The 25,634-nt window shown below is 55.3% G+C and overlaps 10 protein-coding genes across 10 annotated transcripts; 8 read left to right on the forward strand and 2 right to left on the reverse strand.

The window, feature by feature from the left end:
- Positions 1-192: 192 nt before the first annotated feature.
- Positions 193-1,574, forward strand: B0I36DRAFT_358110 (uncharacterized protein; the record flags this gene model as incomplete). Its single annotated transcript, XM_046157906.1, has 4 exons — positions 193-399; positions 466-585; positions 647-1,020; positions 1,100-1,574. 4 exons carry the CDS (start codon positions 193-195, stop codon positions 1,572-1,574), a joined length of 1,176 nt encoding a protein of 391 aa, XP_046018924.1.
- A 661-nt stretch (positions 1,575-2,235) lies between these two features.
- On the forward strand, positions 2,236-2,842 carry B0I36DRAFT_358111 (uncharacterized protein; the record flags this gene model as incomplete). Its single annotated transcript, XM_046157907.1, has 2 exons — positions 2,236-2,313; positions 2,471-2,842. The coding sequence occupies 2 exons, from the start codon at positions 2,236-2,238 to the stop codon at positions 2,840-2,842; spliced, it is 450 nt and encodes a 149-aa protein (XP_046018925.1).
- A 505-nt stretch (positions 2,843-3,347) lies between these two features.
- Positions 3,348-4,244, forward strand: B0I36DRAFT_344540 (uncharacterized protein; the record flags this gene model as incomplete). The annotated part of the gene is made up of 2 exons (XM_046156270.1): positions 3,348-3,434; positions 3,702-4,244. The coding sequence occupies 2 exons, from the start codon at positions 3,348-3,350 to the stop codon at positions 4,242-4,244; spliced, it is 630 nt and encodes a 209-aa protein (XP_046018926.1).
- Positions 4,245-5,644: 1,400 nt separating this feature from the next.
- B0I36DRAFT_311671 (uncharacterized protein) lies at positions 5,645-8,632 on the forward strand. Its single transcript, XM_046152399.1, has one exon. The coding sequence runs from the start codon at positions 5,699-5,701 to the stop codon at positions 8,453-8,455; it is 2,757 nt and encodes a 918-aa protein (XP_046018927.1). The 5' UTR covers positions 5,645-5,698; the 3' UTR covers positions 8,456-8,632.
- A 1,818-nt stretch (positions 8,633-10,450) lies between these two features.
- B0I36DRAFT_311675 (uncharacterized protein) lies at positions 10,451-10,992 on the forward strand. The gene has a single exon (XM_046152400.1). It carries the CDS (start codon positions 10,682-10,684, stop codon positions 10,874-10,876), a length of 195 nt encoding a protein of 64 aa, XP_046018928.1. The 5' UTR covers positions 10,451-10,681; the 3' UTR covers positions 10,877-10,992.
- A 367-nt stretch (positions 10,993-11,359) lies between these two features.
- B0I36DRAFT_233435 (uncharacterized protein) lies at positions 11,360-12,844 on the forward strand (the record flags this gene model as incomplete). Its single annotated transcript, XM_046149230.1, has 1 exon — positions 11,360-12,844. One exon carries the CDS (start codon positions 11,360-11,362, stop codon positions 12,842-12,844), a length of 1,485 nt encoding a protein of 494 aa, XP_046018929.1.
- Positions 12,845-13,139: 295 nt separating this feature from the next.
- Positions 13,140-17,469, forward strand: B0I36DRAFT_371329 (uncharacterized protein; the record flags this gene model as incomplete). Its single annotated transcript, XM_046160003.1, is given in 15 exon segments — positions 13,140-13,305; positions 13,973-14,275; positions 14,285-14,376; positions 14,398-14,571; positions 14,581-14,652; positions 14,665-14,734; positions 14,753-14,835; positions 14,959-15,249; positions 15,277-15,366; positions 15,376-15,550; positions 15,569-15,624; positions 15,637-15,855; positions 15,871-15,933; positions 15,946-16,196; positions 16,326-17,469. Coding segments are annotated over 15 exon segments (3,249 nt in total).
- A 765-nt stretch (positions 17,470-18,234) lies between these two features.
- B0I36DRAFT_358114 (SNF2 family N-terminal domain-containing protein) lies at positions 18,235-19,759 on the reverse strand (the record flags this gene model as incomplete). The annotated part of the gene is made up of 4 exons (XM_046157908.1): positions 18,235-18,504; positions 18,570-18,944; positions 19,208-19,597; positions 19,655-19,759. 4 exons carry the CDS (start codon positions 19,757-19,759, stop codon positions 18,235-18,237), a joined length of 1,140 nt encoding a protein of 379 aa, XP_046018931.1.
- Positions 19,760-20,006: 247 nt separating this feature from the next.
- Positions 20,007-21,503, reverse strand: B0I36DRAFT_358115 (uncharacterized protein; the record flags this gene model as incomplete). The annotated part of the gene is made up of 5 exons (XM_046157909.1): positions 20,007-20,420; positions 20,485-20,616; positions 20,794-21,195; positions 21,255-21,347; positions 21,450-21,503. 5 exons carry the CDS (start codon positions 21,501-21,503, stop codon positions 20,007-20,009), a joined length of 1,095 nt encoding a protein of 364 aa, XP_046018932.1.
- Positions 21,504-23,488: 1,985 nt separating this feature from the next.
- B0I36DRAFT_358116 (uncharacterized protein) lies at positions 23,489-24,283 on the forward strand (the record flags this gene model as incomplete). Its single annotated transcript, XM_046157910.1, has 2 exons — positions 23,489-23,572; positions 23,861-24,283. 2 exons carry the CDS (start codon positions 23,489-23,491, stop codon positions 24,281-24,283), a joined length of 507 nt encoding a protein of 168 aa, XP_046018933.1.
- Between the last annotated feature and the right edge of the window lie 1,351 nt (positions 24,284-25,634).

The raw sequence follows: 25,634 nt of genomic DNA on the forward strand, positions 1-25,634 counted from the left end.
AACCCAACGCTGCCAGTGCAGCACGACTTACGAAAGGAGCTGGTCCCGATTCACGAAACTATACGACTCGGAGCGTGGTACACTTCCATTCATCATCAGCGGCCAGGGTTGAGCGCGAGCAGCTCAATAGTTTCAACGTCTACCGTCATCACAACTCGAACAGCCTGGGAGACCGGTATTACACAGGCCACCATGGCGTCCGCGCCAACCCCCCCTCCTCCGCCCCCTGGCGGCTTCGAATCACCAATCCCAGTCGAGGTCCAGGGCCAGACCGTCATGATTGTCACATCGACCGTAGCCATCTTGATTCCTATGCTGCTGGTCGGCCTGAGGTTCTATGCCAAGAGAATAGTCGGCAAGGGACACGAGTGGAGTGACTACTGTATTGTGATTGCGTTAGTATGTATCTAATCACTATCTCGCCGCAGACGATCAGGACATTTTCTGATATGTTGTCGCCCAAAGTTTTTCAATTTCGGTCTTCAGATCACAGGCTGGCTGCTTGTTCTCAAAGGAGGGCTGGGCTTTCCTATACTTGATGTCATGGAAAGATTCGGACCTGATGTTGCAAAGTTCTTCTATCAGGTAAGTGACGCCGTGCCTGGCCACAATGACCGTGGCAGCAGCTGACCTCCCCCGCCCCTAGGCTCTCGTTGCCTACACCATACTATGGAACTTCACCACATTGTTCGGAAAGCTGTCTATGCTTCTGCTATTCACAAGCATCATTCCCGTGCGGAACATGGTCATTCCGGCACGCGCGGCGATGCTCTTTCTTGTCTTGGCCCACGGGACATGGGTGATCATGCAGTTCGTCATCTGTCGTCCTTTTGCCCGCATCTATGACAGTTCCATTCCTGGCCAGTGCGACTCGCAGAAGCTGTACTACTTCCTGATGGGACTGATCAACATCTTTCTGGATGTGGTCATCCTGGTCCTTCCCATGCCCTTCATCTATAAGCTACGGCTGCCGTGGAGCAAGAAGGCCATGCTCTTTGCCATTTTTGCCGTCGGCTCGATGTGAGTGTCACCCTGTTTTCTGAGCTGCGAATTCCACATTCCGGGAATGGACATTGCTGACCAATCTTCTTCCGCACAGAACCTGCGCCATCGCCATCTACAGACAAGCCGTCCTCCCAGAGCTGACGTTTGAAGATCTGACGGGCACCGGCCTCATGGCCACCGTGTTCTCGGGCCTGGAGCCCGCCATTGCCATTGCGCTCGCGTGTGTCCCATACCTGCGGCCCTTGTTCCCCAGGACCTCGTCTGCAGAGTACGGCAGCCAACAATACGCGCTTCCTTACTCGTCACCGAGGAGGGCCGGGTCCGACAAGGCATGGCCCGCCAAGCGCGGCGTGCCTGGTGGTGGGATGGATGACTGCGCGGAGACGGTCAGGGACACTTCGTCAGAGCTGCACTTGAAGATGGTCGAGACGGAGCGGGGACGTGCGTTGACCACAAAGGAGAGCGGCGGGGCTAGAGAGGATCAGGCTTCACGGTCCAGCAGCGGTGGCATTTGGGTCACCAGGGTCATTCGGATCGAGAGGAAGTGGGAACAGGCGCCAAAGGTATAACTGGCGCGGATTGATGATGGTGGCGGTGGCGAGTTCTACACTTTAATTATATAAAGCTTCAATATTATATCCTCTAGCTAGCTTGCGCGGTGCTGTAACGCCATGAGCTTTGCGACTCCATGGTGTAGAGCATGTTGTCTGATGTGACAGCAGGCCGGCAAACAAGGCTCTCGTCCTATAGTGGCTGGCCTCAGTATTGTCTTGGCATGGCGCACCTGGTGCGGCGGACATCGAAGGCAGGTATGGTCCTACACACGAGTATGCCAAGGCATTCGTAAACTACGGCCTGCCGACTGAGCAGTTCTGATCCCCCATTGGTATGAACTCAGTGAGGCCTGCGTGAACAGAGCATTCTTCCATGGTGCATAGTCCGGACTTCAGAGATTCAGCCCTCGCTTTGGCCACCCACAGAGGCGGTTGAGCACATTACCACACTCAACTTCGCCCAACCTTCTGAGACCCATCATCCACCACGCAGCTGCCTTGTGGGCTCACAGCACATACTATTATATTGCAGAGCCTCCATATTGCGGACAAAGCTATACCACAGCGTCTACAAGCCCATCTCATCGCAATCTCACCATCACCACCACCCAATCACACACACACAAACACACACACGCACACCCACAAAAGCCTACCAGAATCCAGCACAATCAACATGTCGTCCAACACTGTGAGCCAGAAGGACCTTGAGATGCTCGCCACCGTCTGGAAGACCCTGAAGGAGCCTCCGCAGGTTAGTTCTACCCCCCCTCCCCCCTTCCCCTTCCACTGTTGCCTCCATCGTCGCGAAAACGGCCACGCGGCTCGTCGACCCTCATGACGTGCATTTTTGTGCCAAGAATTGAACATGATCTCACTCACTAACGCGCACGCGCACGCTCGCTCGCCAGGTCGACTTCGAGGCGTTGGTGGACGCGGGCTACTACAAGAATGCCAAGTCTGCCCGCGCCAGCTTTGACAATTTCAAGAAGCGCGTCTTCGGAGCCGAGCACCAGGCTGGCGGCAGCAACAACAATCACGCCGTCACGACCACCGACAACGGCAGCGGCAACGGCAGCGGCAACGGCAGCGGCAACACTGCCACCAACAAGAAGAAAAAGGCGGCGGCAGCAACTACTCCTGTGGCGCGCAAGCGCAAGGCTAACAAGGCCAAGTCTTCTGCCGAGGAAGCTGCCGATGATGAGGAAGAGGAGAAGCCCAGCAAGAAGGGCAAGCATGAGGCCATAGAGGATGGTGCTGACGCTGAGGACAGCGAGGTCTAAGATGGTTGGACGGGCCTTTTGTCTTTTCCAGGCTTCACTCCAGAGTTGATGAATTATGGTCTAAATGGCGGCCGTCTTGGCGAGAGATTGAGAGAGCGCATGGTTTCCAAAGAACAATGGAGGACTACGGGGTGGAAGTAGTTGGCAATCATCCAGCTCGCGAGGCACATCTCATGAGAGCTTAGCAACGGAAAGCGAATCATAGAAAGCAATAAATGCGTCCAGCATTATGAATCAGGCTTTCATTTCATGCCAAAGCCCAGGTCCATTGTCTGTCTCCGTGAAATCATCCTGCCGAAACTGCCAACCTGTCCACCTTGCATTTCGTCTTCCTCGACATCGAAACTCGTTCCTCCCTGTTCACACTGCCTCTCTCCACTCCTCACAACCAAAAAGCTCATCCTATATCAACATTGCCGTTGTGCAGCACGTTGCGAATCACGAGCCATCAAACGACCAGTTCTCACCCACACACAATCAACGCAGAGCCTTGCGACTTGCTAGGATGTCCGACAACAGCAAGCTCACCCCCTCGAGCCGTGACCTAGAGGTCGTCTTCGCGGCCTTCCAGTGCCTCAAGACACCTCCCGCCGTGAGTACTATCATCATCGCCATCGCCATCATCATCTTCATCGTCAACTTCAACTTCATCGAGGAAGTCGAGACGGGCGTGACCACGCCGGGTCCCGCAAAAGATTCATCACCTCCATCTCACCACTTACACCCGGCCCCACTAAACCTCACATCACCCCGTCACCAACTTCACCATGGAGAATGCCTCCCGATTCAAGATGTGTGCATAAAATCGTCGATAAAGAAGTACCGCTGACCAAGAGGGAAAAAAACATGATGCCCACAGATTGACGCAGAAAAGCTAGCCGCCACGGGCCTCTTCAAGAACGCAGCCTCCGCGACCTCTGCGTTCAGCCAACTCCGCAAGCGCCTCTTCCCCAAGGACGGCACGGTCGTGCTGGCCAGCCCGGGCGCCGCGACTTCGGGAAAGAAGGCCACCGCCACCGCCGATGGTGACACTGCTGCCACAGGCCAGACTACTGCATCAGGCTCGCGGAAGCGCGGCAAGGCCAAGGTTGTCGTTGCCCTGAGCGCCAAGCAGGAAGATAGCAGCGGCAGTGGTGACGATGATAAGGACGAGGTGACAGGTAGCGAGGGGCCCGAGGAGCTGGTGAAGACTCAAGTACATAGGGACAATGGCGGCGGTCGTCCACGTGTGATCCAAACCAGGTCTAAAGTTCGCCTCCTGTCTGGTTACTTGCACGCGTCTGGCTTTTCCCACCACTATGCTGGAATGAGACGGCCAGCCAGAACCTACTGTGCCGTTTCCGATATCAATGTCACGAATCTCGTAATTGAGTCTGCATATCGCTGCAGACAGGTGGTCTGAGACGACAAAAAATCGTTGAGCGATAAGTCTGGAGGCTCACGGGCATCTTAAGGCTTCAGCAGTCATGCTGCGATAACACCAGCAGATATCGCTGACCTTGGGCGTGGTGATATACGGAAAGATAGGCAGGGGCGTCGGATCAGGCTGCCAACAAAATTCTCTGCAGCGGCCCATGCTGAGACCACAGGCGGCGCGTTATGCATGCACAATCTCCATTGCTGACAGACTAGGCGCCCCGCGACACCTGACTATACTCAAGGGCCACGTGATCTGACCAAAACTCTAAGATGGACATCAGCCAAACTACTCCGCGACCAGTCTAGCTGGACGAGTATAAGAAGACGTTGAGCCTTTGTATTTCCACATTGTGCCCTGAAGAAGACTGAGCAGGAACTATTGCGTTGCATCATTCGATGAGAGCGAAGGGACGTGCTGATGCAGGTGACAGGTCGAGTCCGCCTGGGCTGTGCCATGCAGGCCGGTGGCGCAGTCAGCCTCACGCGGTTGCGGTTGCATTTGTTGGTTGGCATCGCAGGGGTACCATCTTATTATCTACGGCACTCCCCGCTCTTGTCCAGGCGCACTGCCTCTCCCAAATGTCTACGCTTTGTTTAGCCGAAGGAGCGCCAAGAGCTGGCGCTCCAGCTCAGAACTTGACGCCCCCGAGGTCCGGCTACCTTCATGACTTCTGATCGTCAATCCCCGCGCTAGTTGAAAGCGAGCTACTTGCCCAAAGCCACCTTCCCAAGCGCATAGAGTAGTGCGCTGCGCTCATGGCGACCCTCTCACGTTCTGAAGGTGAGCTCCAAGGTCTCCCTGGCGATGACCACGGAATTGGATCGGTCGGCTGACGGTCACAAGCCATTGAACGGCTCTTTGAAAGTGTCCTGGCCGCCTTCGCCGACATCGACGCTTTTTCTGGACAATCTGCACCCAGCATCTTTCCAGTGTACGCACACGACCAGGAGATAGATCTCAACCAAGGACAGCCACGGGTGCAAGCATACAGTGAAACCGTCAAGCTCCTCATCAAATGGCTACGGCGAATTCGAAGCAGGACGCGATCAGACCAGCATCCTATGCCGCTGTTCGACCATGACCATCGCGCTCGAGGCTACGACGCCTGTAGAGACATACTCGACAACCAGTTTTGTCTTCTCCCAAAGGAGGAGGAGGAGGACCAAATGTTGAGTGGATCGAAGCGCGTTGACTGTGTCATGATTTGTGGATCACCGCTCCTCGAGAGCTATCGTCGAGATCCGTTCGCGTCGAGGTACATAGCTGATGTCCAGACAGCGTACAATTGGTCTCAGGACAGAAGTGATGAAGGTTTGCGTGCTGCCATCCTACGCCACGGTTTGGCCCCCACAATCCGCTCTGCTTCATTCCATCATGTTCTTACCGAGCTAGCATTCGTGGAGCTACGACAACGACGGAGCCCTGACACACGCGGCATGGTGCTCGTATCTCTCGACGACAGCTCAATGGATTACCTAGGCTTCACCGAGGCGACAAATCTTCGGCTGAAGATCCAGTCTCCGTTGTCGACGGACGATCTTCATAAACGGTTTCTCAAACTTCTGCGCCTCCTCTTCACCAACAAACATGCGGCACTCGAAGTCTTTGAGAAAGCATACGACGATGTACGGGCTCAAGTCGACCAAGCCCACATCCACATGATGCAAACTGAGTTGGAGGTACTGATACATGCGGCCCTCGCGCATGCTCGCCGTCAGCTCAAACGCCACGAGGATGCCGAGCTTCGAGACATTATGCGGAGGCAGCAGCTCTTGGAAGCCCAGGCAGGGCTCACTTGGCTCGAACAAGACCGCACTGATCTTCTCGGAAAGCTTTCCACAATCCCATACCGAGACCACAAGGACAGAATCCAGGCCCGAGTGCCAGGGACGTGTAGATGGTTCACCGATCACCCGACATTCCTTCGATGGAGAGCTGGTGAAGGTTCGCCGCTGCTGTGGGTATCAGCATTACCTGGATGCGGCAAGTCTGTGCTGCTCAAGTATCTCGTCGATGACTTTCTCAACGTCCCGAACAGCGTCATATGTTACTTCTTCTTCAAGGACGACTCCGAAGTCCAGAAGTCTGCGATCAATGCGCTAAAATGCTTGCTGCACCAGATCTTGATCAAGCGTCGCGACTTACTGAATAAAGAGCTTCTGAAAAAGTTCGCAGAGGACCAGCAACTGTCGGAATCATTCACAGGCTTATGGGCTGCGATACTAGAAGTCACTGGAGCTGTTCACACAGGCGAAGTGGTTTTCGTCCTTGACGCCTTGGATGAGTGTCAGAGCGCTGAACGCGCGATCCTGATCAGGCATTTGGTCGGGTGGAACGACAACAGGTCTGCTCCGAACAGGCTCAAAATACTTATCTCAAGTCGACTGTACACCGATATCGACCGCGGGTTCTATCATGTCAAGGCCCAGATACACCTTGCCGGAGAAAACGACAGGGAAATCGAGCAGATCTCCAAGGAAATCGACTTGGTTATCACCGCGAGGCTGCATGATGTAGCAGTACCCCTTCAACTGGATGAGCCAGGACGAAAAATCCTGCAGCAGGCATTAAGCGAGATTCCACAAAAGACCTACCTCTGGGTATATCTCGTGCTCGAGGAGCTTGAGAAGACACTCGAGACTGACGCCCGAGCTCTGCAAGAGATAGTCAAAACGCTCCCGAAGCGTGTTGAAGACGTCTACGAAAAAATGCTGAGCAGGATCGGACACCCGCACAGGGTCAAAAAGATGTTCTCTATCCTCCTCGCTGCCGCCGAGCCACTGAATCTGCTGCAGTTGTCCCAGGCATGGGCTATTGTGCCAGAAACGAAGCATTACCAGAAATTGAACGTACTGTCTGAAGCCCAAATCACAAGTCTAGTGGGAGCAATTTGTGGGCTGCTTGTCATTGTCGTCGACAAAAAGGTCTACTTCCTACACCAAACCGCCAGAGAATTTCTACTTTCTTCTACACCAGCGGGTCGGAACAGCCCAAACAACAACCCTTCCTGGAAAGAGAGCATTGTGCTTGCAGAGGCACAACTTGGCTTGACGCGGACGTTGCTGAATTATTTGAGGTTGCCTGATATACCAGCACGTTCCGCCAGGGCCGCCGGGCAGCTGTCCAATCCACCAGACCTGGCAATTTACTGTGCTAAAAATTTGTTACAGCACTTGCAGGATACAGCACCACTCCTTGACCTCGCCGACCTGGAGCAGTTTGAGCTGATATGGAGAGACCGTATGACTGTCTTGGAGCAGCTGTTCCCTGTGTTCTTCCCCATAAATTCATCGCACCTGATCTTGGCGGCTTGGGTAGGATCCTCGCACCTTGTACGAGTGCTGCTCTCTGAAGCACATTTGCAACTCGACCTCGAAGACCCTTACGTCAAACGGACAGCATTGCACTGGGCGATCCGGAGCGGCCATGGCCACATTGCGCTGTTGCTTATAGACGCTGGCGCCGATTTCAGCGGGGCAGATTTGAACAGAGTGACCGCCTTCACTGCGGCCTGCGAGAGTTGTCAACTGGAGGTGGTGAGGAAGATGCTAGACAGTGACTCCACCCTTGTAGACCAAACTGATGACTATGGTCGTACGCCCTTATTTAATGCTATATGGGCGTATGGCGACTTTGTCGCAGACATGTTTCTCGAACATGGCGCGGATCCGCGCTTACAATTGGACACTGGCATACGATTGGATGAGAGTTCTCCTTTTCATCACCTGCTCACCGAATGTCTTGGCTGGGAGGAGCTATTGGATACCTTGATTGCTAGGGGAGCTGATGTCAACGAGACGGACTATGAAGAGTACACAGCATTTGATATGGCAGCAATGAGTGGCTATATCGAGGCGGTACCACTGCTACTGCGGTACGGCGCCACAATCAGCAGGCACGAGGGAGCCCAAGCTCTGGCATGTCTCCTCGGGCAAGTGGATGTGTTGCAATCGTTCCTCGACGAAGATGTCGAGGCTCTTTGGAAAGAAGGGAGTGATTTCTGCGAACCTCTCCTGTGGCTTGCTGCTCGAGGTGGTCACATTGAAGCGGTACGGCTTCTCATGACAAGGGGAGGAGAAGCCTACGTTGCGAGGGAGATCCAGCACTCGGACTATAAACACGGACGGCCACAGATCATGCAGATACTGAAGGCCGAACAGGCACGGTTTCTAGCCGGAAGAGCCAACAATTAGTCTCTTCTCCTCGGGCAAGCAAGAGCCCACGTCAAGCATTGTTAGGCCGGAATACGGGAGGACAAAGGGAAGAGGAAGTAGTCGTTGAGCTGCTGTGTATATATGGCGCCTTGGAGTGATGTCAAGACGACAAGAGTTATGCGATGCTTGAGCACAGGCAAACTACAAATTCCGTGGTTCAGATCGGCACCAGTAATCTCGGTGGAGTGACTTGCCAGCACCGGGGACGCTGGTTATTCAGAATGACACGTTGGATAACAGAGTGAGTTGTTCACGCCCTTTGGTGTTTTGCTAGCGTCTCGGGTCATTCCATGTCCTGTTCTATTGTATTCCGGCGTGGACGATCGATCATTTGAAGTGTTCTAGAAGAATCAATATCCATATGTCCCGCCATTCGAGAGGGATGAAAGTGCTATTCGATTTTACGTCCTGACCTCACGCGCACCAACTCGTTGACCGGACCAATCGGCCATTCCGCACAGTCAAAGATTGACCGGCTCATTTCCAAGCATGCACTCTGGTCCCATGCTACCTTTTCCTCGGTCGCCCTTCTCATCCAGCGTGTGAATAATACGCCTTCTCATGCATAGTGACTTGGTTAGGGCTCAAGCTCATCACTGCCTTCTGGCTACCGGCACTCTCAAGCTCCATTGCAGCCACGCTCTCCTCTTATTTGTACGTATTTCTGGGATTGGTGGGTTCAGCAAGAACGAGATTCCTCAGATGTGACCTGAGCGCAGAACAGGCATGTGCATAGCTTACTGCATTCTCAATCACCCGACTCAAGTGAGGCTCTGTGGAGCTGCAGTGTCCTTTGTCATATGACAGCACAATGCCTCACAAGGGGAATGGGGGGCGAATTTTCATACTGGGAGTCTCTCTCTCTGTTTTTGGAAGTCCTAGGCACCATGCTCGCGAGAAGAGCGGCTCTTTGCCCCGGAGACGCGGAACAGCAGCACAAGGGCGTGGTCGAGATCTTGGACGGGGGTGCTGGATCTGAATTGGTCAGCCGGGTTGCCAAAAGCGGTATTCCCCCATGGGGAGGCGAGGACTGTCTAGGCTCTAACATTTCTAGAGTTAGTGCCAATAATCTGCCGAATGGACACTAAACTGCCTAGTCTGCCCCCAACTGTGGTCGGGGACGTTTTGTCACGTGGCGAAGTGCCCGATCGCGGATCCGGGACTAGGGCTTGGTGAGCACGATTTCCAAAGAAGCTCACTCATACCCGAAAGAAGGTGAGGTCTTTGCCGTTGGGGATATCTGCAGGACGAACGGGTTCTCAAAAGATGCTCAGAGATTGCGAAGGTACGGCGACCGACTGATGAAGCAAAGGGAAGCGCGGAAGCCGAGGATGCCCCATGAAGAGGTGTGCATACACCAAGCAAGGTTCCCGCGGCGTGCGCCGAAAGTTCCGCGTGCGGGGTAGCAGTTAGTGCTTGTGTTTGTGTATGTGTGTCGTCTTCTTGTTGCCTGGCGATTGTGCAACATAAGCCGTTTGGGTTCCGGTGCCGGGCTCTGGCAGCCGATCTGGCCTATCTCTGCTGTAGGTGTGACTGGACAGTCTTGTGCGAGCCCTTTGCTGGTCCTCGTCACACGCAGTGCTCGCTAGAAGGCAGGCAGGGTCATTTACGCGTGCAACCCTGTGTGGCCTGAGGCACCCCCCTGTGGAGAGCGGAAGTCTCCGCTGCAGACGCGAGCAAGTGGGTCTGCGGGGAAAGGCCCGCCTGCCTCGGCAGCCCCACTTCTGCACTGGGGCCAGAACGAATCGGCACCCTCGCAACCTGGGGGTCTTCGTCATGTGCACAAGGTACAAGGTCAGCACTCTATTTGCACAGACAGACACAGACCGCAGTGGTCAATGGTTTCAACACTGGGATCGGGTATTGGGATCACTGCTGCTTGGGGTCTGTTTATCAATCTGTCTGTCTGTCTGTCTCAGGCGAACCCTGCACAATGCTGGCGGCAACGCCCTGCAGGGTGCTTACAGCCCGAGGCATGCGCCAAGCACCGCCTTGTCACACAGTCGCAGTGCAGGCGGGCGCTGCCTATCGCCCCGGTGCGGTACAAGAGGGCCTTTGCTGCCAGACGGTGGGCCGCCCACCTATCCGCCTGCTCACATTTGTGTAGGCGTCTACCCTCGGCCAGAAGTGGAAGTTGGAGCCTCTTTCCTCGTGGGGACCAGACGCGGATGGCGGACCCTGACGGGAGGCTCAACCAGAGGTTAGATGACGACCGTCGCATCAAGACCACCAGGACAGGAGAATTGGAGGCGAGGACGGAGGGTGTGTCTTGCCAAGCAGCCGAGATCGACAGGACCCCAGCCGGGGCCCGTGTCGCCATTGCGGGGAGAAAGCTGCGAGTTCCGCAATCGGGAAAGCCTGCTCGCGTCACAGGCGAGGCCACTCACTGCCGGGCTATGATGCGGCTGATTCGCCAACCTGCAGCCATTCGGTGGGCGCTGCGCAGCCTGTCGCCACGCCCTCTTTGTGGTGGTGTTTGGTTGGAGAGGGAGAGACACGAGGCACCTTTGCGAGTGGGGAGGGGGATTAGTGATGAAGAGGAGATGCGCACCTCCCATGTGCTCGTCGTTAGTAGTACAGTACCACCACATCCCCCAGGCTGATCAACACGACCCTGGGCCTGCACCTGGTTCTTCTGGTCTCTCAATCCTCTGGAAGCATCTCTTTCTTGTAGATACTGCTTCTCTCTTCCGTCATCCTTCACGCATCTGAAACAGCAGACTGGATAAGACATTCTTCTCATCCCCATCTACACACATTCACGAGGCATCCCTTGCCAGCTAGTCTAGCCGCCCTTTGGAATTTCTTCGCATGGTCATCTCTCCCAAAAGTAGCACCAACACCACCGCCACCATGGGCTCCGTCCCAAACACCACCGTCGACATGCCTGCGGAGCATCTCGACACCCTCATCGTCGGGGCCGGCATCTCCGGCATCAACACTGCCTACCGCCTCCAGTCACGCCTTCCCTCCGCCGACTATGCCATCCTCGAGTCCCGCGACGCCATTGGCGGCACCTGGGACTTCTGGAAGTACCCCGGCATCCGCTCAGACTCGGACCTCCACACCTTTGGCTTCGCCTGGGAGCCCTGGCCCTACGAGAACCCCGTCGCCGAGGCCGACCTCATCCTCGGCTACATGAACAAGTGCGCCTCGAAGTACGGCATCGACAAGCACATCCGCTTCCAGCACAGAGTCCTCTCCGCCGACTGGTCCACCAACGAGCAGCGCTGGACCGTCATCGCCGACCACCAGGGCCAGCGCAGGAAGTTCGTCACGCGCTTCTTCGTCCTCGGCACCGGCTACTACAACTACTACAAGCCTCTCGACGCCATCATCCCCGGCATCGACAACTTCAAGGGCAAAGTCATCCACGCCCAGTTCTGGCCAAAGGAGTACGACTACACGGGCAAGCGCGTCATCATCATCGGCAGCGGCGCCGCCGCAATCACCATCCTCCCTGCCATGGTCAAGGACGGCGCCGGCAAGGTCACCATGCTCCAGCGCAGCCCCTCCTACGTCTTCTCGGTCGTCAACAGCGATCGGGCCCCCTTCTGGGTCCGCAAGTTCCTCCCGCTCCGCGTCGTCACCACCTGGGAGCGCATGTTCCACCGCATCGTGCCCTTCCTGGTCGTGCTCTACTGCCACGCCTACCCACAGCATGCCCGCCGCTATATCATCGGCCTGGCCAAGAAGCAGCTGCCCAAGCGGCTCAACTGGGACCCGCACTTCAACCCAAAGTACACGCCCTGGCAGCAGCGCATGTGCATGGCGCCCGACGGCGACTTCTACCAGTGCCTGCAAGACCCCAACAAGGCCGAAGTCGTCACGGGCGTGATCAAGACGGTCACCGAGACGGGCATCGAGCTCAAGGAGGGCAGCGCGGGGATAGACGACACCAAGCCCCAGCACCTCGAGGCCGATGTCATCGTGGCCGCCACGGGCCTCAACATGAACTTTGGCGGATTCGTCGACGTCCGCGTCGACGGCGACAAGGTCGACTGGTCAAAGAAGTTTGTCTGGAACGGCTGCATGATCGAGGGCGTGCCCAACATGTTCTTCATGTTTGGCTACGTCAACGCCTCGTGGACCCTGGGCGCCGACGACTCCGCCAGCATCATGGTGCGCGTGAGGCAGTACCTCGACAAGCGCGGCACGCAGACGGCCTGTCCGCGTATGTCCAGGGGCACTGACACCAGCGAGCCGCTCAAGATGTGGCAGCTCTCGTCGACGTATGTCCAAGCTGCTGGCGACAAGTTCCCCAGGTACCTGAAGCAGGCGCCGTGGCGGCCCAAGACGAATCCTATAATGGATTACTCACATGCCAATTATGGGAATGTGACGAACGGGCTGCACTTGATGGGTTGAAGAGGTATGGGGCAGGTAATATGAATACAAAATACACGATATCATTCGAAGTCGACGATTTCACAACTGTGCCCCCAACTCCGTCCGAGAAAGAACAGCAAAACAAAATGAATGTTTATCAGTGACGCGCATGACATCAGCCTCGCGATGTCTATAATTGCTAGTTGTTGGTTGATGGACCAGCCGAGCATGTTCCTTTAGGGAGAAGAGCAGGGTTTCTGCCTGGCGAGGTGAACCATCATAACAAGGACCTGGGTTGTTGACGGGAGCAAGAAGAGTGCTGGAATCAGCCCGAATGGCCAAGATTCATTTCCTGTTCTCCGAGATCCATCTGCCTGAGAAGCCTTGCTGGACGAAAATGGAAGAATGGTCAGCAGATGCAAGGATGCTCGTATACCAGCTCTGGGAACACGAAGATCTCCAAGTGGGACAAAAGCATATGCACAGAGTCCGAAGTGCAGGTGAGCAGGTTGGGGATTTTCATGTATTGTAGTGTTGTTATTCAAGAGGAGACTTAGGTTTCTAGCTATATGTGCACGATGGTCAGGTAACGGTGCGTGCCCCGCTTCGACAGAATTTGGCTCGCAGATAGCAGACTAAGCTGTGCAGACCAAGTTGTGTAGTGGTGGTCAATAGAATGCGCCAACGGAATATGAGATCTCAAATGGAGCGTGATTATCACAGCCCTGGCCGATGCGAAAAGTTATGAAATCTTGGCATTTGCATAAGATATGCCAGCACAGCCACCACTTTTGCGTACGTTGCATGAGGCTCCCTGCAAGGCGGCTTTTCAGCTCTCCAAGGCTCGCGCACCAGGCTCTGGCACCGGCCCTGTGAACTTCGCGATTTGTTTGACAACCTGCAATTGAACTTGTCGGTATTCATGCCAGATCCCGAAGTCCCTGTACCATTGTCACGACCTGGGACTACCCCTTGACCTTGAGGCCGGGTTGAGACAGGCCAGATGCGTATGGCCACCTCCCAGAACCATGTCGACCAAGCGCCGCCCGTCGTGCAGCCGCGACGAAGGCGATATTAGGCTGGCAAAGCGCCCCGCTGGTCCTGCAAATCCTGGTGCACCCGAGACAGGGCTGGACCAAGCCGCTCGCCCAAGACTGTCACATGAAGACTACACAATCGCCTGGATCTGCGCCCTGCACCTCGAACTCGCGGCCTCGAGACTCATGCTCGACGAAGAGCACCCCGCACTCGGCGCTTACGAGGATGACCACAACGTCTACGTGCTCGGGAGGATCGCGGCGCACAATGTCGTGATGACTGCGTTGCCGGTCGTCTACGGCAAAGTTAACGCTGCTCTCGTAGCGACTCACTTGAGGCGCACCTTTCCCAACATCAGAGCGACTTTGATGGTGGGGATTGGTGGCGGCGCCCCTAGCGAGGCCGACTTGTACTTGGGCGATGTGGTAGTCGGTACCAGAGTTATGGAGTACGACCTCGGCAAGGCGATGGGTGATGGCCTGTTCGAGATCACGGCGAAAGACAAGCACCCGTCCTCGCTGCTTCGGGGCGCGGTCACAAACCTCAGATCTAAGCACGGCTTGGAAAAGTGGTCGCCCAGAGCACAAGAACTGCTCCGAACACGACTATCGCAGTATTGCCGTCCGACACAACCCGATCGACTCTTCCAGGCCAGTTATTCACACCCTACGGACACGAAGACTTGCGATGAGTGCGATTCCACGCGGCTACAGACCAGGCGACGGAGGGTCACAGAGAATTTCCATGTTCACTATGGAGGTGTCGCCTCAGGAGACAGTGTGAACAAGGATGCCCAGAAGCGAGACGCTGTCGGTCGGAAGCTCGATATTATCTGCTTCGAGATGGAAGCTGCGGGGATGATGGATAGTCTACAGTGCCTCCCGATCCGAGGTATATGCGATTACTCAGACTCGCATAAGAACAAGGAGTGGCAAGAATACGCGGCGGCAACGGCGGCGTCTTACGCCAGGGAGCTCCTCGAGACGATACCAGTGGTTGTCGCCAGTAAACCATCAACAACTCACAACGGAGACTTCATCCCAGAAGATGTTGAGACACACCCGGTAGCTGTCGACAGAAGGCAAGCTTTCATGGAGCTCCTCGACTTTCCGCAGAGCAATATCCGCAAGGATGCGATACGACCAGAGCAGGGAAAGACTTGCCGGTGGTTCTTGGCTCACCCCAAGTACGTCTTCTGGACGGATCTGAGTCGGAACACGGAGACGAGCTCGCTCTTGTGGCTGCGCGGCAAGGCTGGAGCGGGCAAGTCGACTCTCATCAAGTTTTTGTACTTGGAGTCGAAGAGGAAACAAAAAGACGCCACGGTCATATCGTTCTTCTTCAACGCCAGGGGTGACACTCTTGAGAAGTCAATCGCTGGAATGTATCGCTCAATCTTGTGGCAAGTCCTGACCCTCCTCCCAGACTTGCAGTCAGTCTTGGGCGACCCCGAAATCGACCCAGCCAAGTATGAGCTAGCTTGTCCAGATCTCGACTCTTTGAAGAACCTTCTGACTAGCGCCGTTACGAAGCTGGGGAACCGACCCCTTCTCTGCTTTATCGACGCCCTTGACGAATGCAACGAAGAAGATGCGCGAGATATAGTCGACTATTTCGAGAGCCTCGTGGAGACAGCACAAGAGGAAGGCATCAAGCTTCGCGTCGCCTTCTCGAGCCGGCCGTACCCATACATCCACATAGAGGAGAGTTGCCTTATCACCCTAGAGAACGAGGCCGGCCACGCGCAAGACTTGGCCCAGTACGTCAAGAAATGCTTAAAAGTCCCGGCGAAGCCGCGTGCAGAACTCGAAGGCAGAATCCTGGAGAAGGCATCTGGGGTGTTTATGTGGGTTGTGCTAGTTGTAGGGATCCTCAACAAAGAAGCAAGCCGTGGGGGTTTGGCACTTCGGAAGAGACTACTGGAGATCCCGCCTACGCTCAGCCAGCTTTTCAAGGACATCCTTACGCGAGACCAGGAGCGCCCACAAGAGCTACGGCGCTGCATTTTGTGGGTCTTGTGCGCGAAGCGACCCTTAAGTCCTGGAGAGTTTTGCCACGCCATGTGGGCAGGAGGCCTAGCGACAGGCGACGTAGACGACGAGATCCCGGACGCTACGGACGACGAGTCGATTGTCGTGCTGGCTACTAGTACATCAAAGGGTCTCGTCGAGATTGTGAGTACCAAGAAGAAGCAGGCGACTGTACAGTTCATTCACGAATCTGTGCGCGACTTCCTGGTCAAGGGCAGAGGTCTCCAGGAGTTATGGCCCGACCTTGGCTTTGACTGGGAGGGGACAAGTCATGAATTGCTTCGAAGTGATTGCGAAGCTTATCTCAGGCGCTGGCGTGTTTTGTCTGCCAGCTCGGGAGGTGACAGCACAGTAGCTGTCCCCGGAACAGAGACCGCGAGCGACATCAACGGTGATCATTTTGAAAATGATCTTCCCCCCCAGGACCCATCAAGGCAGTCAAGTCCGGACAGAACAATCGCCAAATCCCATCCGCCGAGGCCGCACGAGTCGTTGGTGCTTATGGAGTACGCGACGCAAAGCATCCTGCTGCACGCTGACGAAGCGGCGCCTTCCACATCGCAGAAGGATTTCCTCGTCCGCTTCTTTGGCCAATTCGACGCCCCGACACTGGACCTTTACCAGCCTGTCAAAGCAAGACGATTTGGGAAATACCCGAGTCCCCTGCAGATCCTGGCCACTCTTGGGACAAGTAAACTAATCAGACTACACCGCGAGACAATCGACTCGATCAGCGACAGTTCCGAGCATAGAACCTATCATCCACTCTTGATAGCAATGTCAAGGGGCCACAAGGATACAGTCGCCGCCCTTTTGGGCCTGTCAACAATCATTCATGAAGGCGTCGACCCGATGGAGGGCCTCCAGGTCGGGGCCAACTTCAAGCACTTTTATAGGCGATCGCCGATGACCTGGGCAGCACAACAAGGACGGTGTGCGCTCATAAGCCTGTTAGCTGCGAACGGAGTCTCGGTGCAGGAGAAGGATGCTTTGGGGCTCACGCCACTCGAACGAGCCACGGAAGAAGGACGTGTACAAGCACTGCGTGTGCTGGTAGGTCTTGGCGTCTCTGACACTGACTTATGGAAGGCTATATCGTCTGTCGTAAGAAGTGCTGATGAGGGCACTGCAATGTTTCTTTTGAGACACTTGGAAGGCTGGCAGATCCGGTTGGTGAGTTATCGGCGCGACTCAGGCATGTGGCTATTCCATGCGGCCAGACGAGGGTTCGTAGATGCTGTCCGCCTGCTTCTCCAGCACGGTGCAGTGGACAGAGACAGAAATGCCAGTGCTATCGCCGCCGCGGCACAAGACGGGCATTTACAGGTGGTGGGGCTTCTCGCAAACAGCGGCGCCAGCTTGGAAACCGTGGGTGGCTGGTACGGGTGGACCGCATTGATGAACGCCTCTGCGCGGGGCCACCTGAGCGTTGTGGAATTCCTCATCGGTCGTGGCGCAAACTTGCACATTACGAATCGGGACGGAGAGAGTGCACTACACTTGGCTGTCCAGAACGGGCACGATCTGATCGCACAGCGTCTCCGGCGCGCTCTCGACATCCAGGCGAATGAGGAAGGCAATCAACCAAGTAAGTAGGAAGATACTTAGGAAAGCACTGCCGATCTACGGGCAGCACTTACTAGCCAGGTAATCTCAAGGCGAAGGCTGAGCTTTGGCCTGGCTGAAATGGAGGAGGTACCAAGTCACTCCGGCAAGGTGCTTACTATATATTTCTGGAATCAAGTGTCGTTTGGATCGCCAAGCGAACTCTAAAGAGATGAGTGTTGCGTGTCACACAGGCGTTGACAACGAACCGGGGGCGTTGTGCTTGGTCGTTTGCCGTGAAAAGTGGGCCGAACTGGTGTGCAACTCGAGTTGAAAGAACCTGGCAAACCAGCAGCATAGAGGGCTGTAACGTTGCCGTCGAGGAGAGCTCAAGCGATCCACGAGCCATGGCCGCCAGTCACCGGAGCACTTGTGGTTGCTGCATGCCTTATCATCTCCACCTTCGCCAACTTACTTCAACACGTCGATTGTATCTGATCTAAAGTATCTACCCAGACGTTTTGCAATGAGAAGGCGAGCACGACGAGACTGGCGTCATGAGAGAGCACCAAATCAGTGTCTCCTCCCTTCCAATTGCAGCTCTCCGAGTTCAAAATGACCCCAGTAGTACGTGCCTGTGCCATTCCTATGTGTCCTTTCCAGTCCATCCTTGCTCCATTCTTGCCTGGCGCGAGCGCTCCAAGTCCCTTGGCCTTCAAGCCGGCCTTGTTTCTTGCTTGCAACGCTTGGGATGCTGTGTTTTCCACCATTGGCAATTCCATGAAAGCATCTTACGGCAGTAGCACTGCTGTGTAATCACTGTTGGTCCAACTGAGTGACTCCTGATCCTCTGGCTGCGGTGCCAGATTTTCGGATGACCCCATTCATGATCCGGCTGATGACCTGGTCCTTGCCCTGGGTCGAGAGCTTCGAGTCCAGGTCGCTGTTGCCGGCGATGATCTTGACCCCGATGACCTGGCCCTTCTGCCCCGGGCCGAATACACGCGAAACCTGCTTCTCCTGCAGCTCAGAGAACCACGGCTCGGTCTGGATCACAATTGACGCGCAGGTGAGATTGGGCCAGGACTACCCGCGCCGGCGGTGATCAGGATCGGGCGGCTGGGACTCGCGGACTCGAAGGCAGCTTGCACCCCAGGTCTCTTGTGGCTGGGCGCGGATCCATCATACCTTAGCGCTGTGACGCCTTTGAACTTCAGCCTGGCATTGATGATGTCTAAGAACTTCAAGCATCGGGAGAATATGATGATCTTAGAAGATGGGCGTTTCTGGCGCAGTGAATCATACACGCGCATGAGCTCCCGCAGGCGAGGAGAGCTGTCGTCCAGCTGTCGTTCTATACAAGCGTCCAGGCGGTCAAGCCACATATCTCTGTCGCTCATTGATTCGTCGGCGTCCGTGGAGGGGATAACTTTATCATCAGCCATGATAGAGGAGAGGGTGAGAAGCTGCGCCTCGATGAGGATACCGACTGTGTTTTCCTGGTTCTTGCCCAGATCGGAGCACCGCTGTAGCGGCATGGAACTTCTTCAACTTGGCCTTGACTTCCTTTGCAACATTCTTCGGGAGTCCAAACGCCGAGTGAGTCAGAGCGCAAGGCGTAGATCGAGAACCTTGGACGGCCGACCTATCATGGATGCACAGAGGAACTTGGAGAGCATCCTGAAGCTTGCTGCTGATGGACGCTTTGTGTCCTCCCCGAGTCGTCTCCCAGGAAGGCGCGAACGAACGCTTCCTTATCCACCGCGAAGTGACCAGAAAGCAAGCTCACAAGCCCGGCGATGTCCCACCAGCGGTTCGTCATAGGGGTGCCAGTCAGGATGACTACTGCCTCGTAGCACAACGCCTTGATCGCCTGGTGCCGCTTGCCTTCGTCTTTGTTGATCACATGCGCTTCGTCGAGTATCAGGCGCTTGATAGGCAGGTTCAGCTTCTGCCAGAGCCTGGTGTGGAAGGTTGACAGTGGTCGGCGGGGCCTCTCGTTCTCGGGCATGCCCTCGTCAACCCAGTCCTGCAGTACGGTGGGGAACTCATTTCTCGTGCGGTAAGAGTACTCAATGATTTCATACGAGGTGATGATGACATCGACATGCAAGGCGTGAAGTTGGTGAGCTGTCAATGCCGTTGTTGATTCTACCACATAGACTGACAGCTCATGACCCTGACCATGTGTTAGCTACTCTGACGTGGTCACTAGGGGCATCTCGTGTGAACCTACATTCTGGAAGGCTTCATTCACTGCGAGGCGCCATTGGGGTACCAGTGTCGCGGGACAGACCACCATCGAAAAGCCAGGCAGTGCGCGGACTTCGGCCATGACCATGATGACCTGAAGAGTCTTTCCAAGGCCCATCTCATCGGTGAGGATGGCCCCTTGGATGCAAAGTTGCACAGGAACTACATCTGGGCCGCACCCTGCCTTTGACCCTCTCAAACTCTGACCCTCCGGGGACGCGGTTGTCGAGCGGTAGGCGGCAGGCCTCATCATGCATGAAGATCTTTGGGGTCCACTTGCTCTTGGTCACGATCATGGCTGAGGCGACTGGGGTGCAGTGGATGTCACCTTGCTCTCAGTCCCTGGTGATCTGCTCAAGGGTGCGCTCGGTCTGCATGCAGTCGTGTAGGTCGACCGGCTCATCAAGATTGCGGAAATCGGGCTTCTCATTGTTCTCAAAAACCTTGAGCTCCCGCTTCACCGGACACATGCGACCGATATCACCAGCCTCGAGGCCAACGTCAGCATGGTCACAAGCTGACTGGTCTGCCTGCACATTGGACGTGGACACAACCATGAAGCGTGGTGTCGCTAACTCGGTGGCGGCGGGTGTCTTGGCCTCGTCGTCAGCTGCATCCCCGAAGTCGCCTCCGCAGACGATCGGCGAATGCAGACCTTTCAGAATGGACACGTTGACCGCGACCTCTTGGAGCTGCATCAGCGTGCCAAGAGTGAGACAGACGCTCGTCTTGCCAGTGCCGGGGGAAGGCTCCCAAAGAGAGTATACCATGCTCAGAACTGGTGACAGCCGGGCTCATAACCGTTGGACTGACCAGGAGCGAGGGGAGACCGAACCAACGGGCCGTGCTGTGGCGACCTCGGTGCTTCAAGGATGACGAGTAAGGCGCACGCCAAATTGAGGCCGAGGCTGCTGCGTCGGCAGTCTCGTCGGCGAGGACGCCGCCCTTGAATGGCGAGGTACAGAGATGGCTCATCTAAGCTGCGCCTTTTTTCTGCCAGGGACGTATGGCTGGTGGGTCATGTTGCGAGCGGCAGCGAGCACCTCGGCATCGTCAAGGCATCCTAGGTATTCTGTCAGTCATTACTCTTGCAGTTATGACAGTGTTTGGCTCCACACCTACAATTTTCGCCTCCCAGTCCCGCCAAAAATAGTCCCCCTTGGAGTGGATGGTGCCATGCTCGTCGATGATGTGTGTGTGCCACAAAATGTCGGCCTCTGACCCTGTCGAGTACTTGCCGAGTGTCTGCTGCTCCTCCTCTCTTTGCGCGATCCATTCGCGTCTGCCCTGGTACATGCTCTCTTCGCTTGCCGTGCCGGTGTCGAAAACTCCGGGGCCTATATGCGGGCCAAAGTCCAGACACTCATCGAGGCCTTTCCATGTGAGATTGATGGGGATGCTCATGAGTTCAGCGCAGATGCCTCCAACATCACGTTTACTGAGGGTTGTCTGGTGTTTCTTTGCAGCTGTTGGGGCGTCAGGCTCTTTGCCGGATGCATCCTTGGCTCTGCCTGTCTCCGCCATCTAGTTGACCCAATTAGCGCTCAACACTTGCATGCTATAAGTAGTGGTAGGATCCCTACCTCAACATCTGTGCCGCGCAGATAACTTGCCAGTCGGCGAGCTGGGCAAGATGTGGCGTTGCACATGGGATAGTCGGTGAAGTGATCTTCGACCTAGACAGAGCGTCCAGTCCAGTCTTGGGAGGCACAGGACGTGGTCAGCTTGGAGTTTTCATTGTTCAGGGATGGACAAAACACCCAAGTGCCTGCACTTACCACTGGGCAACTGTCATGCTGCGACCTTTGTATATCTGGCTTCAGTGCAAGCATGATGGCTGCAACGCCGCTGTTCCAAGAGTGGAAGCGTCGGTCTCGGCTGGTCTGGTAGTTCCGGAAGTGGTGCCGGTAGAGAACCTGTCGACCACTGATTGGGAATGGCTGACACATGCCTTCATTGCCCGGGCATGCAAGCACATGTAGATGGAGCGCACTACGAGCATGCGCGTAGTCGTCACGCATCTCTACGACGACGGGAAGGGGGAGGTCGCTCGCGGTGTCGGCCTTCAGTCCGCTGGCCGGTTTCAGTGCCAACGCCTGTGCCCTTTGTCTTCATCTGCGTCCATGCATGCAGGAACGGGTAGAACGTGAATTGCACGACGAGAAGCAGCGTGCCATGGATTGACGGTGAAACAAAGCGTTGCTCAGATTGAGAAAGAGGCCATGAAGCCTGGCTCATAACCAGAGGTCTGTTGGGTAAGGATGAAGGAGTTTGAGGGCGGAGAGATGGTGGTAAGGATAAAGCTTAGAGAGTGTGTGAGGGGAAGGTGATGCTCTTGTGGTTGTATGTGATGGAGGTTTGCGAGAGATGTTGGTAATGGAAGTTTGTAATGGATGGATGTTGATAATGGATGTTTGTAGCGGATGTATCTGATGGGTGTTTGTGATGGATGCTGGGAAGAGATGTTGCCCAAGATCTGGAGGGGACGAGGGTTAATATACGAGTCGTGGGATATGTGGTCAATGTGCTCCCGGGACGACTGACCATTGTCTGAGATTTTGCATTGGCTGTGTCAGTTGTGCCAGTGAGGCAGCTATAAGATCACTGATGACGCGGTCTCATGGGTCTGAATCAGGCAGTGTGAAGACGGCAAGGTCAAACGAACCTCCAGGTGGCCGGCAAGGCGTCCCCAGTGGAAGCGCTCAACCGGAGTGGCATCCTGACAGGCATCGGCAGTGTTCATTCAGCAGAGGCTTGCAGCCCGCCCTTGAATTGAATCAGGCACCGAAGAAGGAGGAGATGGATGAGTGCAAAACGATGAATGCAGTGTCTGGAAGAGGCTCGATCCGCCACAGAGGCTACGAAGGCCAAGAACTCCTAGCTGGCCTGGCTGACTTTGGCGAGCGTTGCGGCACCAAACAGAGGATGACCCGCAAAGGCAGCAATGACCAACTCTCGGGTGCAAACGAGGTGAAACATCCTGAGGCTGCAATCAGCTGTTGATGAAACCATGAATCACTGCGGATTCTGAGGGGCAGTGTTCTCGCAAGGCACCTCAAGGCTCAATGCGCTTCAGTGTACGCGGCCTGCCAGGCACCTACAGCCATGCGCGTCCCACTGGCCTGGCCTTCTCAAGGGCACTCACGTGCATCTGCATTTGTGGTCTTTGAATGCCACATTCTACATTGAGCGGGGAATTGTTGTGCCTGTCGCTTCGAGACATGGTTGACCAAAGTGACAAGGTCATCGAGTGACACTTGAGTAGAACACATGCTGTAGTTTGGCGAGTTGAGAGATAAGCAAGTGGTGGCAGGCCCAGACCTCGACGAGATGCCCATAGCAGCTTGTCGCTGTCCTCTGCGGGCAAGTCTGGAATCACGTTGAAGCGAGGCGACAACAGGATGCCCCAGCAAATGAAGCTCCTGCACCCACGAGCGCACCACCTTTGGGTGAGCCCGACTACTTTCACTGGCCTAGACTGGACTCTTGAGTGGTTGTCCGATCCTGCTCACCAGAGCTTTACCTCAGGCATATGCTGAGTGCGGTCTTGCCCCAGCCCTCTGCTAAACCTTTGCCGCTGGGACTCAACTGGTCACTTGATGCACTCCTTGTTCTTGCACACTCAATATAGTGACGCTGTTTATTCTCAACCCAACCCTGCAACCATCTTCCGACAGGTCTTCGCAACTCGGCTAAGACTTTCAGCGAGTGCTTCCATCTAGGACTTCGTTGCACTTGTTGTAGACAGTCCTTTGACCAGCTGCCCTATCGCACCTCAACAACCGCAGCGCCGAAGCATCCTCACAAGACCGCCACCATGCCTCCCAAAGCTGTCAACACCACTGCCCGTGACCTCGAGCTACTCGTGCTCGCATGGCAGAGTCTCAAGACCACTCCTCAGGTGAGCCATTACTGGATTCCACTCGCCACGTTCACAACAGCCTCGCGGATCTTCATTGTCTATTGACGTCTGCTTCGCAACCCAACATCCCACCCGCGGACTCGTGCAATCCTGTCAACCCCATTGATTCACTGTGCTCTTCGCCGCCTGTAACTGTCCTCCATGTGGGCATTCCCGTTTGGCTCTTCACCACGCCCTCTTCCTGGCCTCTTCTCGCCCCCACCCCCATACATCTACTCACAACTCGCACTCAACGACTAACATGCCTTCCCTCCCCTCACAAAACAGGTCGATTACGAACTCTTCGCCCAGAAGGCTGGATACAAGAACGCAGCAACCGCAACGACTCAGTTCAACACGCTCAAGAAGAAGCTCTTCGCCCTCGCAGCCCCTGCTGACGCATCCACCACCGGCGCAGGAGGCGGTGGTGGTGCCGGCCCGACTTCTAGCCCTTCGACCCCCAATTCTACTCGCAAGACCGCAGCAGGTGGAGGCGGCGCTGCGGGCACTCCGGGCTCGAAGAAGCGTGGCGGAGGCACGCGCAAGGCAGCGGGCAAAGCTGTTGCTGCCACTGCTGCTGCTGGCGACACCGACGGGGATGACGACGAGGCAGTGCCCGAGACGCCGAGCAAGAAGCACAAGACTTCTACCACCGCTAATCTCAAGGCTGAAGATCGCAATGGAGGCGAAGCAGGTGACAATGAAGTCTAGCGTTCGAGTTGCCCGCTGCTGCTCAAGGGCAAACAAAGCCGGACTGATACAGGTCATGACTTGGAGCAAGGGATGAGCTATGCGTCATGTCAAAAAGCGATCTTTTCCATTTGATCTTGGCATCCTGGGATCGGGTTTGTGAACGAGGTGCTGCTCATCAGTACCTTCGTCAAGTTCAAGGGTTCATGGAGCTTTAGTTAGCATAGCAACCTTGTGTTCTTGATATGAATGCCTTGCACGTCTCTGCAAAAGCCATTCAGCATGAATGAATACAGACAAACAGTCTATTTAATCGAGAACAAGAAGAGCGCCATCCCCCGCGTGCAGGTTTATCTACTCCCCAGCACATAGTTCATGAACACTATCCAAGCCGTAAATGTGGTATATGCGGGCATCCTTCAAGCATCCATGGCCGCAGCGGCTTTGTGATGTGGCCTCCATCCAGTTGAAAAGTCCATCTTGCATTCCTGCGTTCCTCCACAAGCAGACAACGGCCACTGATCCTCATATGGTGGTGTTTCGGCGTAGTCAGCCTAACCACGAGTAACGTCGGGGTTTCTTTGTCATATCCGTCATCTTGGGCATTTGGGACCTGATGCGACAGCATCGGCCAGAGGGCGCAATCGTTTGCGCATGAGTCTTGAACGTTCAAGAGCAGCGGTGCCACCCTTGGCACAGAGGTTCATGGCAGAGAGATTGTTGTCGAAGTTCAGTACGCATACGAGAGGCGGCCCAACAGCAAGCTTGCGGACCCCGAGGAGAGGTGGGCGGGTGATCTTAACCTCAAGAAAGCTTGGTAGAAAACCAGACCTGCCGCGAATTTCGGATCCAGGCTCAGGTTCAGCCTGCCTATGATCGTGGGACTTCGCCGGAACGGAGCCGTGTCCGTTGTGATTGTTGGGATGAGGCACATTGGAGAAGCACGGAAACTACAAGACAAGGGATGAGCACAAAGTGGAACGTATTGAGAATTAAAAGAGAAAAAGCGTGAGAATTCACCAATTAGTCTACTAGCCATGTCAGAGCTGGAAAGAATGTGGCTTGCGGAGTTGTGACAAATGATAATGTGGGGACAGGGCAAGGTGTTGCGATTTCGCTGCCACTGGCACCTTAACGTTGAGGTTGGCGGCATCAAATCATCGACAATGTCACTCTGTCATGTAAAGCAGGGAAGTTGAGAGGATCATCGTTCGCATTGTATCTTGACAACTGCAAGTTGACCAGTGAAGAACAATATGGTGACGGCTTGAACTGCCTTCCCAGGGCCGCCCACAACTTCTCATGCACCTTGCACCGACTCTTAGGACTAGGATCGCGATAATTACATACTTCATGACTTGCAAGCCCCGAT

Source organism: Microdochium trichocladiopsis (genome assembly GCF_020744255.1).
Source record: "Microdochium trichocladiopsis strain MPI-CAGE-CH-0230 chromosome Unknown B0I36scaffold_1, whole genome shotgun sequence".
NCBI lineage: Eukaryota > Fungi > Ascomycota > Sordariomycetes > Xylariales > Microdochiaceae > Microdochium > Microdochium trichocladiopsis.

What these genes read in the sequence shown, in the direction of transcription:
- B0I36DRAFT_311671 (XM_046152399.1), top strand. Translation starts at nt 5,699, where the DNA reads ATGGTGCTCGTATCTCTCGACGACAGCTCAATGGATTACCTAGGCTTC.
- B0I36DRAFT_311675 (XM_046152400.1), top strand. Translation starts at nt 10,682, where the DNA reads ATGACGACCGTCGCATCAAGACCACCAGGACAGGAGAATTGGAGGCGA.